We start from the raw sequence: 16,365 nt of genomic DNA, 5'->3' as shown, positions 1-16,365 counted from the left end.
TTCATCTTCCCTGTGGCTGCGAGATTTTTCCCAGAAGGTGCTTGACAAAGGCACAGGACTCATTGTAGTCCTGGCTGGGTTCTGGGCGCTGTGGCATCTCTTTCGACACGTCTCTTGGCCATTCTTTGTGCTTCGCCCGCTCCTTTAATCTAACTGCTGAAGTAATCCTAGCAATGCTCTCGGCAATGGTAGGAGAATCCAGGCGGTCTACCGGCTGAGCTGAGGATCGCCACCACCGGATGAACCGGGGGCTGAGCGGAGGATCGACGCCACCCGGCCCGTCCTACTCGAGCGCTTAGATGTCCATGTGTCTTAATGTTAGCGGCTTGACTTTGGATTGCCCAGTCACTTTTGACGGTTGCAACAGCGGGGGGGGGGGGAATAGGTGCGGCAAGAACATTCAGGCCGCCCACCGCTTTAAGCTGCGTTTTAGGGCACAGGAATCAAGAGGCCGCGCAACTTGCTTCTTTGTGGTCGAGGGGCAGACAAATGTTGCACCAAGCGTGCTCGTCCTTCCAAGGGTATTTGGCCCTGCACGAGGGACAAAACCCAAATGGTGTGTTTTCCATAGGGAAAGCCAATTAGAGCGATGACTAAACCCAGGGAGCAGTTTTTGCCATTGTTTCACAGGATTCAACAGTCAAAGTGCCTTAATGGGAACAACAACAGTCGACATTGACGCTCTATGCAAGAAGCTTAGCATTAGGGTGACCAGTAATCTGGGAGGAAAAAAACAATGAGGGAACTCGGCGCGTGAAGTACATTACATATCACGATAGGGATAGTGTTAGTCATGTCTTTGCGGTTACCACTGGATGTCGAACCATATGCACAGCATGTGATTCCAAGTAGATTAACTTGGATCAGAAATGTTTTTATAAAAGGCAAAAAGTTAACAGAAATGTCTAGGGGCAGACAATAAGATCAATGAGTAAAATAACTTTGGTCCCTAAAGTTCTTAGCATTTCTGTCGAATCTTTTTCAGAGCATGGAGGGAATTTTTAAAGGCTAAGCAAAGGTTTGCCTATCTTTTCAGAACCTTAGGCAAACAGCATTTCAAAGGAAGTCAAAACAATGGCGCAACAACTAAAAGGCCCCGTTTGGAGAAAAGCACTACAAGTACCAGTCCCAATGCAATCTTTGAATCTGAAGCATGGCAGAGATTAGGTTCAAGGGAGCATGCCTAATGTCGAGATTAAAGGACTCCCCAGCAAAAGCCAAAGAAACCAAAAGCTATCCAGGAGCTAGTGCAGTGTGGGGGAAGGGTTCCCCAGAGACCCCCAGAGGCTTCACTGAGGGTACACCGGGGATAAGTGTTAAGGGAGTTTTAATAAAGTGTACCAGCAGGCGAGACTATAAAACTAATCGCTATTAGCACTAGCAACTGCAATCTACTACTTGGTAATACTTTTCAATGATTCTAATGATTTAGCAGTCCAATCCCTAACTGGTTAAGAGCTCTTCAAAGTCAGTTGAGGGATGAAAAAAGAATGCAACAGCAGAATAAGACAAAGTATCAGTTACTTTCATGTAGAATGCTATAGTGAAATAAACAAGTTAATAGGGACCTTGGCAAGGGCTCCATATGGATGCACAAGCGGTTAGGCCTGGGCAAGAGGTATGAGTGAACCCAAACACCTGGTATCTCATTCCAGGCACACTGGAGCGACAATTTGGATTGAGGCAAGTACTACCTTGCGCCCCACACTACCTTTACAGTATTGAAGAGAATGCAGCTGGATCACTTATGGTGCAGCAGCGATGGACCTGCTCTGCTGTTTTCTCGGTCTGGTGAGGGACTCTGGAAGGGATGCTGCAGCAGAAGTCGCAAGAATGTACCATCAGCAAGGAATTATTCTGTCTCCCAGCTAGGTATGTGGTTTTGACATCTTTTAACAAGCTCCAACAGTGAACGGTTACTGACTGGACAATGCGCCTCGATTCTGAAGTCCTGCACTCTGGTAAGTGGGCTGGGGAGTTGGGGGGAGGGCTCTTGACAGTGGAGGAGTTAGGACAGTTTTTCAGAAGTCAACTAACGACTTAGTAAACCATTCAACTGAGACAGTACAAGACTCACTCTTAGTATAAGGCTGCACCACCAGAGTATAGGGTAGCATAGACAGAGCAGTTAGGATTAATTTAGGAGGGAGAGAGCATTTCCCAGCAGTAACAGTTTATAGCAATGTAACCCTTATGAGGGACAACATATCAATATGAAACCATCTATGGACCTGAGGCACCACTTAGAATTAAGGTCTTGCACAAAGTTAGAGTTTGACAACTCTAAAAGTAAGCATCTGCATTCCAAACTGAGAAAAGCACAGCTAAAAGGAAATGAGTTAAGTACCCCAAACCTAAACAGTACCAGCTGGATTCTGTCTTGCTACAGCAATGCAGAACAAGTGTTCCTGAGCCTCAGTCTTGAGGTCGTCTGGAGGGCTCCTGCGGCAGTACTTGAGTCGTCAGCAGCTACAGGCTCTTTTCGGTTCAGCAGCACCACAGTTTCAGCGCTTGGTAAACCGCACAGTTGCGGCTCTTTGATACCGGTTGGGCGCTCTTCACTCCTTGGGTCCTGCACTCTGGAGAGGGGACTCTAGCTGTGGCTGTCCTGCTTCGGAGTGTCCTTAGGAGACTCCTGGAGCTTCTTGCTGGATTTCAGACGTTTCACTAAACTACGGATTACTTGACCCCTGGCACTCGGTTCTTGTAGCCAGTCGGGGAAGATGGGCCAGTGGAGTTCGTATCAGTGGTTGTTCTTGTACCACTAACCCAAGGGGAGATGTTCTTCCGGAGCTTCTGTCGAATTGAAAAAGGAGCTTCAGCACAGCAGCAGGGCTTCACTGGGCAATTCAGAGGTCGAGGAGGATGCAGCTAGCTTCGTTCACGGTTTCGCCGGGTATTTCTCCCAGTGGTCAACTCTGCCTTTAGTCCCAAAACCCTCGCCTTTTAAACATGTTTCTCCCATTCATGCACAGCCTAGGCTGTCAATAACACAGCAGGGCGGCTGTCCTTTTAGGAAAGCCAGCCAATCAGAACTGGTTGCATTCAAGCATTCCTAGAGAAAAAGGACAGGGGAGTTTCGGGACCCTCCCTCACCTCCTGTCCTTCCAGACACACTGGAAGGAGAGGCGGGCTTCAGGGCTGACGCCTGCCAAAGGCAAGACAAAGTAATCGAATCCATTTCCACGCACAGAGTAAAATCCAAGAAAGACCTCAAACAGAAAAGTGCGAAAAAAGTCTGGGGCTATTTTGACAAAATGGTCACCCAAAGGTGCTGTACTGCAGCTGAGGGTTCAGCCTGCGGTAGAAAAGCACAACGGTAGGAACATTAAACCACTGCCACCAGCCATTTAAAGTAGTGAAGGTAACATGAAAATGTTACTGCGATTGTAGAATAAGGGGCTACTAAGGGGCTACTAGGTAACCCCCCACCCCCTTCCCCAGCACTACACAAGATGGTGTGTGCTGGACCTACAAAGAGAAAAGTAAAGTCAATTTCACTTTACTATTCTTGGGGAACAGTAGAAAAGATATTTAAACCTTATGAAAAATCTAAAGGATCTCTCTGCGACACTGCACTGAAGGTGCAGTGTGTCTCCATACAAAAAGTAGATGCCTATGGAGTTGGTCAGACTTCAAAACAGTGTAAACACTTAATCCAAATCAGGTCAAAATAGTGAGAAAAAGGTTTCACTCACTCCATGGTTAAAATTAAAAAGTCCTAAAATCCAGCAAAAGAGCTGGGTGTCTCTACAGTTGAAAGGAATTAGCACAGAAATGAGAATTCGCCCCAACAGTAAGCACTGGAACAATGAAAAATGGAAGTGTAGGTAATTCTGGGCAGAGAAGCCGATTGAGGGTTGGAGCAGGGGTTGGGGTGGTATGGGGTTTGTGCGATACATCGTAATGGTCATCCATATCCAGGCGAAGCTGGCTTTTTATGTGGCATTAGTGGCTAGAGAGGCATTTTTGGTGCAGCCAGTCTAGTCATTTCTTAGTTTGGCTCGACTTTTAACTGGGCATCTCCGATAAAGCAGTCCTGCTAAGTGTAATTACCCGGCTAGACTGGCAAGTGCGTGCTGCCAGTTTAGCTGTTTCTTACTGCTGCATTGTATATTTTTATGGGCATCTGTGATACAATAACCGTGATAAGCGCTATTGCTTCGACTGGCATTTTGGTGCAACCGGTCGAGGTATGTCTAAATATGGCTTGGCATGCTTTACTGTAACATGTTATTACAGGTCTAGACTGATCTACATTGTGCAGACAGTTGGACAGGTTTTCATTGTGGCATTGTATTTAATAGCAAATCCTTATATTAAAGCATTAATGTTCCTGAACACTGTTGGTGACTTGCATGCATTGAATTTTTAGATTCGCGTTCCCCTACTAAATGTTAGGCAAGATAGTATGCAGTACCCTTTGGGTGCACTACAACCCTGACCTCGTGACAATAGGAACCAAACCTTTGGTATAGATCTGTACTACACAGGTTGGTAGCGTGATTGAGCAGTGAGGCTTGTCTCAAGAGGGGTCAATGTGAGCTGTAAGGGAGTGACAAGTATTCAAATAAACTTACACACAAGGTTTCTTGAAAAATTAATTGTTCAGTTAGAGTAAGCCTTCTTCAGAAGGGAGCAATATAACAGAAACACTGAAATATACTTCACAAAATACACACTCCAAGTACTCTTTTGGGCGGGCCCACCGACAACCCACACCCTCAGGCAACTTCAATCGCTAGGGTGCTGGGACATTAATATATCACTGTTGCATTTAGAATAACCTAATCCTAAGTCAAAGGAAAAAGGTTATTAGAACATACAAGAGACCACAAACATTCTCAAGCAGGAAAATACATTTGGATCCTTCAATTAGAGTCATTCAGAGTAACAGGCTAAGCCAAAGTCAATGGGCAAAAGTTTATGTGAGCTGAAGCACTTCTTTGCAGTTAAGTAAGAAAAGTCTTTGCACAATGTTTTGGAAGTCTTTGAAGAAAAGTAGAATTAAATAGAGGGCCACAAGCTGATTAGAGGTGAGTAGTAGAAGATGCAAGCAACTCTACAGAAAGGGCTAAGGTCAGACTTTACAGTACCTTTAGATTGAACAGTGCAGCAGATTGTTCCGATGCAGCTTTGCAGATCTCACTGTTCCTGGGCCTCAGTCATGGGGACAAGAGGGATGACTTCTGGAGACTCCTGCACTGCAATGGGACGTCACCGCTCGCAACCAGCAAACTTCAAAGTGGCTGTTCGATGTTTCAGCTCCTCGCGTCTACCGGAAATAGCCACTGCAGTTTCTGGCTGTTGAGATGAGCTTTCCTCGCTTCTGGGGTCCTTGCAGGGGCTTCTCGGTCGATACGAATTTGGAGTTTTCAGCACAGCAGCAGGGCTTCACCGAGCAACCAACGGTCCAGGAGTTGCAGCAGGTGTCTCTTCCAAGTTCTTCTTCGGTTCCTTCGTCCAGTGGTCGACTCTGCTTTCCAAACCAAAAGGCTTGCCTTTTATACAGCTTGCCCCCATTCATTCCAGCCTAGCTGTCAGTCACCAAGCAGGGTGGCTGTCCTTGCCAGACAGTCAGCCGGCCAATCACCATAGCCTGCATTTGGGTCTTCAAGGAGACTAAGCAAAGGGAGTTTTGGCCACCTCCCTCACTTCCTGCCTCTGCCAGGCACCCTGGAGCCAGAGGCGGGTATCACTCGTGAAGCCTGCCAATGACAAAACGAACAAAGGGGCCAAACCTAGTTTGGCACGCAGAGTAAATCTCAAGAAGGACCTTTCTGCAAAGAAATGGCGAAAAAAAGACCAGGGCCATTGACAAAAATGCCATCCATGGGTGCTTTACCGTGGCTGCGAACGCAGCATGCAGTAAAATCCCATAATGGTAGTAAAACGTAAACCACTGCCACCAGCCATTCATCGAGGAAAGAGTAACAAAAATGTTACATGAGAAGCTAGACAAAGGGGATACTAGGTAACCCCTCCAGCACCCTAATGAAGATAACGTGTGCTGGGTCTAGAAAGTTACAAATGTAAGTAAAGTCAATTTCACTTCACTGCTCTTGAAAACAGTAGTTTATCCCAGAGAAGGTATTTAACCCTTTGGGAAATCTGGAAGATTTGTCCGTCACTGCACTGAAGGTGCTGTGTAACAATGTAAACGATGATGCCTATGGAGTTTGCCAGACTCCACAACCAAAATAAATACTACAGAGTACAAAATCAGATTAAAACAAGAGTTAAAAAAAAAAAAATAAATAAATAAATAAATAAAATCAAGTCCTCAAAATCTATTGGCACATTGAGAATTCTCCCCAACACTAAAATAATTGCAAACGCTCTGGTCTTAACCAATGTCTCAGAAACAGTGCTGTATAATTCATTAAAACATTTATATCTTTCCCCTAGTGCAGTGTACCCGCAGCACGTTCATGCGTATTGCGCAAGCGTTGCAATCTAGGCCGGACCAGATTGTGGCGCAACCCGTGATTTGTTGCTGAGTTGGGGGGCCACTCAGCATGGCTCACAGGGGGGGGGGGCTCCAATTGTTGCATTATGCCACTGGTAAGACTACTTGGGTTTCTCAGAATAAAATTGATGTGGCAAAGGACTTTGTGGCTGGCTACTAACTTGCAATTTGAAATTCTGCACCCTCTTCCTCCCCCCCCCTTAACCCCCCATATCTTTTTACTTAGGATTTTGTGTTAAACTGTTATGTAATAAAAAAAATCAAGCAGTGTCAATACAGTTTGCCTGCAAAGGGCGAAAAGTGAGTTGAAAAGGACAGTCATATTTCCAAGTGCCATTTTTGCAGGAATTAACTATTATACTTGGCTGACGTGAGAAGACTGAATACAGTGCAGTCATTTACCAACAATACAATAATCGAGCCTAGCGTTCGTCCCACCCATATTAATTGGAATCTAAATTGTATTATAAACAAAACTTGGATTTTACAGGTGGCTAGTGGACCTAAGAGAACGAGCATACCATATTTCAAAATATCTGTCTCTATTACTTACTATTTACCACCCCTTACCTGTTTTGAGTGCCTAACTGGCCTCATTACACCCAGTCCACATTACGATATACTGTACTCAAAAAACTAATTCATCCTGAACTTATGTGCGGCAACTTCTTTGAATTCGCCCATAAACTAACATTAGCATGCGCTTTTGAACCTCGCTGACTTTGCCTGCCCTGAGAATTGACCCACACAGTGCTTGCTCTGCACCTTGTATTACTGCCGTAACTATAGTTGCCCGCCATCGCTGCAATCGAGGTGTCCTCTTTGTGCCCGCCCTGCATTCTAATTGTATTATGCGCATTACATTTCTATTGCAATAATGTACTGCATGCCTACTCATGTTACTGTGTTCTACTCAAATTGAATTTTAATTTGAGACCTAGCCATTACATGAACCCATCAACAATCACCTCTAACACCAGCCGTTATGCGAGTAGTCATGACTATTCCCTGCCCCACGCAGGATCATTGCGCCTAGCCAATTGTAGTACTATGTGTGACAATGCTGTTTAGCCCAAACTGTGCCCCACCTAGGACTATTGCCTTTAGCCTATTGCTGCTCTTGCGTGACACTGGTATCTAACCCAAATTGTGCCCCACCTAGGACTATTGTTCTTAGCCTATAGCTGCTTTTTGTGTGACAATGCAATTTAGCCCAAATTGTGCCCCAACTAGGACTATTGCCTTTAGCCTATTGCTGCTTTTGCGTGACACTGGTATCTAGCCCAAATTGTGCCCCACCTAGGACTATTGTTTTAGCCCACTGGTACTTTACTGGTGCCAACTGTACTTAGCCTAACTTGTGCAGACAAAGTGAGCCTCACCTCACCCCGCTCCCAGCTATGATAGGTTGGATATTGTTCATCATGTTCCCCTTCTGCCTTGTCAAAGCAGACACCCCTTGCAGCGGCAACCACTTCCTCACCATCAGCCATGGGCTCACCAAACTAGCCTGCCCAAGACACCACCCTATCCCTTGTCCCACTCCTTTCCTCCCCACCACACCTCCCTTCCCATCCTTCTCCAACCTCACTCTCAGTCCCAAGGACCCCTGCCCAACTAATGAGGAACACTGCTCGACCCAAACCCTCCTCAATGATCTACTCGCACTCCCCAAACTCTCAGGCAACGTAAAAAAAACCTACCCCATCTCAGGATATGCGAGGATGTCCCGACTAAGAGCACGCACTAAATTACCATACCACAACCCCACTACCAGGACCCAACCACCCAGTTCACCCAAACCTTTGGCCCCCAGAACAAACAATCTAACTCACTTTATAGCAACCAATACCTCAAGCAAACACACGGAGCCCAGTAGTCTACCAATCAAGAATGTACCCACCAAGGACACCAAGCCTCCCATTAGTCTAAGAAAATGCTCTCATCAACGCCCGCTCCCTAGGAGCCCATGCCATTGAAATTCATGACATCGACCTAGGCCTGTTAGTAATCACAGAAACCTGGCTACATCAAGCCTCTGGTCCTCTGCTAGCATTGGCCATCTCACCAGACTACACTATTCTCAGATCCGATCATACCACCACTCCAGGAGGCCGTGTTGCCATCATAACAAAAAATACCATCAAATATCAAGATCAAGCTCCATCGAAATAATCGCAGGCTATGTACTGCTTGCTAGACTAACTTTGAATGAAAACACCACAGTTAACATAGTGGTCATCTATAGAACCCCTAGCACAAACAGCCACCCAGAAACAGACATTCCACTGATACTGGCGTCCATCCTTAAACCCAAAACAAAATGTATCATTGGTAAATTGAATCTAGGCTTCAATAATGACCAAGATACCAAAGCAACCTCTCTTCTCCTGGCACTCAATGATATGAACTTCTGCCAACACGTCAATGTCCCCACCCATACCAAAGGCAGAACCCTAGACTGGATCCTCAACACTAAAATCACTATAGGCCCGATTACTTCACTTAGCTGGTCAGACCACCACTGCATAGAATTCCCCATCACCAGTGACAAGCCTTGCCCGCCTAAGAATAAAATCATGGACACCATTGGAAGTAGGAATCCTAAAAAGCTCACAGTGGAGAACCTGGACCACACACTGAACAAAATGCTAGATACCCATTCAATTTTCAGCAACGATCCTACTACCATCGCTGAGTACTACCATAAATGCCTCTCCACAGCGATTGACACTATAGCACCAGTCACCACTAAACTAAAAAAATATAACTTCTGGTTCAACGAGGAACTAGTCGCCCTTAGAAGGAAAAACACTCCCTCGAGCATTTCCATAATAAACACCCCTCCCCGGACTCGGCCAAAGCATTTAAAGATGCCAATACCTCCTACAAAACACCTATCACCCATAAAGCAAACGCCTACAATGATTGCATCAGCAATGCAGCATCAGATTCCAAAGAACTCTTCACCATCCTTGGAGAACTCGAAAATCCCCTGCCGGCTGACACTTACCAACACAAGCAAAGAATGGTGTACTACCAATACAAGATGCACTTGCCTCCAAAATTACCGTGTTGCAAAATAAAATTAACGCTAAAAGACTACTCCTAGCAGCCAAAACCTCCCCACTTCTAATACCTATGCCTCTTCCAATGACAACTCTAACCCCCCCATTCCAATTCACACCCGTCTCCCAAGATCTTGTACTAACACGATCACCAAAATAAACGCGTCCAATTGCAAATGAGACAGCGCCCCAGCCAAACTAGTCAAAGCATGTGCCTCTACTCTGACCCCCCTCCCTCCCCATCATCATCAAATTTGTCAATGCCTCATTTAACTCGAACACCGTTCCTACCTACATTAGAAGGAGCATGGGTACCCCCGCTTCTAAAAAAAAAAAACAATCTAGACCCCACCATTCCGACTAATTATCGCTCCATAACCATGGTTCCATTTCTACTCAAAATCATTGAAAAACTAGCCTATAACCAAATTCAAACCCACCTAGGTTCTAACCAGCTCCTCGGCACCAGACAATCAGGCTGACACAGCTCTCTTGGACCTCAAAATTCAGATAGACGCCATCAGAGATTCTGGGAAACTCTGCATTCTCCTGCTGCTGGACCTCTCAGCCGCGTTTGACCTGGTGGACCATGACAAACTATGCAACTCACTTGCCCGCGAGTTTAACTTCTCTAGTGAAGCCACTGATTGGGTGAAATCCTTCTTAACCGACTGCACTTCGAGTGTCCATAGGCAAAGAAGCAGCCAACCCCATCCCAGTCCCCATAGGAGTGCCCCAAGGTTCTTGCCTCTCTCCTACGTCGTACAACGCGTACACCAAACTTGTTCTAAGCACTGGACGATATGGGTGTCATATACACATATTTTGCGGATGACACCCATATCCTTATACCTCACAGGCAACTATGACCAGGACACCTTATCAAAATATAGACCATCATACAAAATTGGATGGCACTAAATGGCCTATGTCTTAACGATGAACAGACAGAAGTCCTCATCGTAGGATCTCCAGCCAAAATATCATCCCTTCACCCAGACTACTCAACCATCAATATTGATGGTACCAATATTCCTGTACTAAAGCAAGTAAAAACATTGGGCGTGTATATTGACGCAAACCAGACCATGACTAAACGGATCAACACGCTCGCCTCTTCCATAGCTTACACCTCCAAACTAATTGCTCTCAGCTGACAATTTCTGACCCCAGCTAACTGCCTCACCTTAGCCAGAGCACTGGTCCTATCGAAACTGGACTACTGTAATGTATTACAAGGCACTTCCAACACTAATTTAGTCAAAATGCAATTCCTGCAAAACAAAGTCCTTAGGGCAGCTCTAGGCATAAACAAATCTGACCATATCTTCAAGATTAGGAAAGACGCCCACTGGCTCCCCATTAAAGCCAGCATTATCTTCAAAACATTATCACATACAAATGCCTGACCAAAAAAAGGACCCATCTCAACAATACTCTACACCCCAAAGCTGACAGGAGATCACTAAGATCTGACAAATTCCTCCTGCCACCCCCCCTGCTTCAAAAACACTAGAGCTGGAGGTAGCAGTTTCACCACTCTAGCCCCCAAACACTGGGACACACTACCCATCAAAAAAGAATCCTCCTTCACGGTCTATAAGAAATTGCTAAAGACCTGGTTATTCAACCAATATTAACACCTAAGACAGGTTTCCGCTCCACTGCATACTGTTGTGAATATTTGTAAATTTTATCTATGCACCAACTGTCCACTAATGATGTAATGTAACCAATGTAATGGCGTTTTTTTTATTAATTCCTAAGCTGTCTTATAACCTTGCCGCGACACCCGAGGGTCTGGGCGTGTAACAAATAAAAAATAAAATGTAGCACACATAAGAAGGACAATAAATGCACTTCAAAGAAGGGCGGAGGAAAGGGGGAATGACATCAAAGCACCAAACTCTTAATTCAAAATCAGAAATCTACATGTAAACAAAGTCTGGACTTTTACATTCATGGATGTTAGACTACATAAAGGGGACCCTAAAAGATAATGAGTGAAAAGAAAAGGAGCTGCCGGGAGAGCACCAACATTTTGGAAGAGCTATTTTCCAAACTACAGCCCCCAATTGCAACAGCATGCATATTGGAAACCAACTATATCTTGAAGCTGCTCAGAATCTGACACAAAGTCAAATCCATGCTCACGGAGGCCTCCTCCACCTACTACTAAAACAGATGCCCAGTGTACATATACCTTGCTTTCCTCCAACAGCTCCATGAAGCAGAGGATTTAATAAGAGCTGTAGAGATGCAGGACTGCCCAGGCTGCTCAGGATCTGAAGCATGTTCGGCTCAGGAAGAAGTCCTTTCCCACGATTGAAAGCCTGAAACAACCAGGAAAAGGCTCAGATTTATATTAAAACAATAAGGAAATGCAAAACATAACTAGCAAGTAACTCAGTTTTTGTAAATTATGCAACAAAACCCTTGAAATGCAACACATTGGGAAACTCCGGACCGGCTTAACTTGCCGCATTCCTGTTAATCTCCCCCATAATGCCATTTTGTATGGCATTGTAACATTTTTCTCCTAATATATGTGCTCTTGACCTTTGCAACAGGAACGTGCAGAGTTGAGTCGGTCCTGAATTTCCCAGTGCAACGAATTTCAAGGGTTTTGTTGCGTTAATTTACTCACCTCAAATGCACTTCAAAAGAAGATTATTCCTTGAATTGGAAGGGTTTTCCAATAGCATTGTTTTTGTTCATTGCCACTGTATAATTTTCATAGCCATCGTCTTTTTTTCAGTGACACTGGCAGTGGGCGTTTTCCTAAAGTGCTTTTGAGGTAAGACTTCATAAACATATCCCTTTTCATACAGGTCCCCAAACTTTTAGTACAAGTCTGTACTACTCCAGGAACCTTGGAAGAGTGGCAGAGCAGTCAGGAGTGAGCTGCAGGCAAGTACACTGAACCCAGTAAAGAATTGACCAAAGAAACATTTAAGCATAAAATGTTATATTAAAATATACATTACAGTTACACAAGGAAGGTGGATAAATACTTAGTTTAAATAAACAACACATATGAATACTTTTCAAAGGCCATTGCTTCAATGATAGTTGCTCGAGGTAGAAGTGTAAGAGTTGGACACCAATGACAGTTCATATTATTGGTACTACCGCAAGCGCGTTACCTCACAGATATACAGTAAATGCATCTAGTTAGCAAAACCACAAGAAAATCTTTTAGGAAGGAAAAACGTTGGCTAATCACAGCAGCAAAGCTTAACGTTCTAGAGACACTTTTCAGGCTAGCTAATGCTTTTAAAGTCCAAACACTAACTATATGAAAATGTCAGTGTAGGAGAGGATCCAATTATCAGAACAGCAAAAGTTCCTCCTCAAGATACTTTTAGTCTCTGATATGATATATGAGGCATTTGTAACGCACCTATACACAAGTTACTCATCTCAAAGTTACTCATCTCAAGAGGTGTCAATGTAACCAGTAGGGTGGTTACACAGATTCACAGTGACAAGTATCCAAATAACCACTTGCACTCAAGGATTCTTGATTAAACAATTATTAATTTATTGAACAGTCAGTTTGAATAAGCCTTCTTCAGAAGGGGAAATAGATTAGTAACACAAATACACTCCAATACACACTCTTCGTTTCTCTAAATCAGCAAATGCCTATTTGGGATGGCACACAGATGATTCAGACACCCTCATGTGACTTAAATAGCTAGGGCACTGACATTAATATATCACTGGTACAATTGGAGCAATACCGAGATTATTGTTGAAGAGATTTTGGAATAAAAACAAGCTCAAATATTCTGTAGCAGGCAAGTACTTTTGAAACCCCCAATGCAAAGTAAATTAACCCTTTCCTGGAGGGAAGGTAAGACCAGGAGAGAAGAGTCAAACAGGGAGCCAGGGAAGCCAAGGTCTGCTGGGCAAAGGTCTAGGTGAGCTGAAGCTCTTCTTGCAGCTAAGTAAAAGTCTTGCAAAGTTTTAGAAGTCTTTGTAGAAAAAGTAGAATCAAAGCAGGATCAAACTGGGAGGCAAGCAACTCTACAGAAGCAACCAATACAAGTCTCAACTGAGATCAAGTAAGGCTACAACAACAAGAGATAGGTCCTCTCAAACTTTACAGTACCTTTGGTTAGAAGAAATGGTTCCAGCTGGCTTCTGTTCCTGTGCAGCTCTGTAGATCATTTTGTTCCTGGGGAGGGCATCCGAGGACTCCTACACTGCAATGGGATGCTCAGCGGCAGAAAAGGACAAACATCTATTCAGCTGCACTTCGCGGTTTCAGCTCCTTGCGTCTCAGCAAATAGCACCACTGCAGACTCTCGGATACCACTCTGGACTTTACACGCATCTGGGTCATCTGGGGGTCCAGCACTCTTGAGGTGGTTCAGGCTTGGTCAGTCCTGCTTACTGGGAGCCCGGAGGATCTTCCACAAGCTCAGGGCCGACTGAAAAGTGATGCACTCCGTTGAGTGTTCCTCTGCCTGGCACTTAAGTTCCAGCAGCAGTGCAAGTACAGCCAGCTCAGAGAGGAAGTCCAAACGAGTTCACTTTGGAGTTGATTGGTCCCACCAACTCAAGGGGAGAAGTCGCCCTTGCAGGCCTTCTCTAGTCGAGACGAATTCGGAGCTTCAGGACTTCACCGGGCAAACCAAAGGTCCAGGAGTTGCAGCAGGTGCCTCTTCCAAGTTCTTCTTCGGATTCCTTCGTCCAGTGGTCAACTCTGCCTTCCAAGACAAAAATCCTCGCCTTTTATGCAGGTTTCTCTCATTCATTCCAGCTTAGCTGTCTCTCACACAGCAGTCCTTGCCGGACAGCCAGCCGATCAATCACCTTTGGGTGTATGGAGATTCAGCACATGGCGTTTCAAGCACCTCCCTCACTTCTGACCCTGCCAGACATGCTGGAGCCACAGGTGGGCTTCACTCATTAATCCCGCCAGAGAAAAAACGAACAAAGGGACAAAACCTGGTTTGGCACGAGAGTAAATCTCAAAAAGGACCTTTCCAGCAAGAAATGGAGAAAAAATAAGACCGGGGCCATTTTCACACTAAGAGGGAAAGTCAAGGAGAACAGTCCCTAAATCTACAATGTTGATCACTAGATACGATTCTTAATTAAAAAGCAAACAGTATCACAGCGTGTACGGCAACATTTCTAGTAGGAACTTTTTCCAGGGCACCTGAGTCCTATACAATTTAATCGACGTTCCAATTAGTGTGTGGTCTGTATGTTGTACATTAAAAACCATTAAGAAAAACCTTTCCTAAAAAGAATAGTTGTTAGGAATAGTGGTTAGAAAGAAAGTTAGGTTAAAATAAAAAAAAAAAAAAAAAAGGCTTTACCATCAACGGTTCTACTATATACCACTAATGGTGCTTATAAACAGCTTTGTTAGTTGATGGGAAGCGGAGAAAGGCTGCTCTCCATTACAGTGATGTCAGTTCGACCCCGTAACCCCACATTCTTTCAGGGTTATCGTCCGTTCTGATGGTCGACTGGTTTCAATGATTTAGCAAAGTGCTCCATCTTCTTCAGGACCAACTTATTTAGTTGCGTCTGGATCAGATCAGCATTCGCAATGGATATGGCGGTTGGTCACCACATCTACCTTTCAACCCAGACTTTTTTTCTGGTGTCCGAGTGATCTTTAAAGGGGTCCTCTTCTCCAGGTCTAAGTTGGGATCCAGGAATAGCTTGTTTCAGTCCGAGGTCTCCGTTAGTCTGGACGATGTCCCAGCCTGCAGGATTTTCAGAACGCTGTTACTCGCGCACCGTCCGCACAACAAATCCTGGTGCATCTCCAGAAACACAAATAGAATCTGAAAAGTAACCACAGAGTGCAGGACCTTTGTAACGACGAGAATCAGACCACGATATCTTCAATGCTCCTGTAAAAAAGTCACCAAATCCACAGAATTGCGTCCAGCCGCAAGGAAAACCTTGCCTAGAGCCATCAACGTTGACCCCACCCCCGCTTCACAATCCCTTCCACTGTCCTGTTTTCAGTCACCACGACAAGGAATCCACCGACCGGGTTTTAGGCTGTAGATCATGAAGTTGTCCTGCTGCAAAATCTCCTTCAATGCTTCCTATGTAGTTGTGGGGCGTTTTCTGCGATTGGGTGGCCTCTCATCCAGTGTACCCAGTCCCACTGCTAGAATCCTGCTAGGGTGTCTTCTGTGAAGCCACTGAACCCTCAATCAATTCTAAAAGTAAAATACTCACCCGTTTGACCAAGGAACTCTTACTTTTGCTACTTAAGAACCTATCCTGACACTGCCTGTTGGACACTAGATCCTAGTGACCCCCTTCTGACACTGAGAACACTCATGCTCCTAGAAGAAGTCAAAGACTTTTCAGGGATTTGGCCTAGTGCCTAGAAAAGAATAAGTGATTAAAAGTTACTTGTAAAAGCGTTGGTTGGTAACTAAGAGTTAACAGTAACAAAAAGTTTCTTCCTTAAAAACCGTTTTTGCTATTCTAACAGAAAATAGATGCAGGTGTATATTACCTGTGATTAGGTTGTCCCTCTTCCCAGAGGTAATGTGGTTGGTTTCATTAATTATTCCTGTTAGGATAATGGTAGGAGTGTCCCCCAACTGGGTCTTGCTTTCTACGAATTGATGTTAGCCTGTCCAGAATAAGGCTTAGGTTTATTCCCTGTGCTCTTTTAGACAGACAAAACGAGTGTTAGGGTTATACCTGCCCCAAGTTGCTGTTAGCTACTTGAAAAAGTATATGGGTTTTACTTACCTTGAATTAACTGTTATCCTAAAACTAGTTATAGGTTTCTACCCTTACTATTCACAAAACATACTGTACAGTTGACTGATT

At 44.6% G+C, this 16,365-nt stretch overlaps 1 protein-coding gene across 3 annotated transcripts in view; it reads right to left on the bottom strand.

The window, feature by feature from the left end:
- RAVER1 (ribonucleoprotein, PTB binding 1) overlaps positions 1-16,365 on the bottom strand; it is a 402,256-nt gene that overhangs the window by 301,570 nt on the left and 84,321 nt on the right. For all 3 annotated transcript variants that reach the window (XM_069604092.1, XM_069604093.1, XM_069604091.1), the window contains exon 5: positions 11,741-11,870. In XM_069604092.1, coding sequence (XP_069460193.1) covers positions 11,741-11,870 — 130 coding nt within the window. The remainder of the gene's footprint in view (positions 1-11,740; positions 11,871-16,365) is intronic.

This window comes from Ambystoma mexicanum, chromosome 3q, assembly GCF_040938575.1.
Source record: "Ambystoma mexicanum isolate Mex_15411 chromosome 3q, UKY_AmexF1_1, whole genome shotgun sequence".
Taxonomy (NCBI): domain Eukaryota; kingdom Metazoa; phylum Chordata; class Amphibia; order Caudata; family Ambystomatidae; genus Ambystoma; species Ambystoma mexicanum.
Note: the sequence above shows the minus strand (reverse complement) of the source record. Positions and strands in the feature narration are given on the sequence as shown.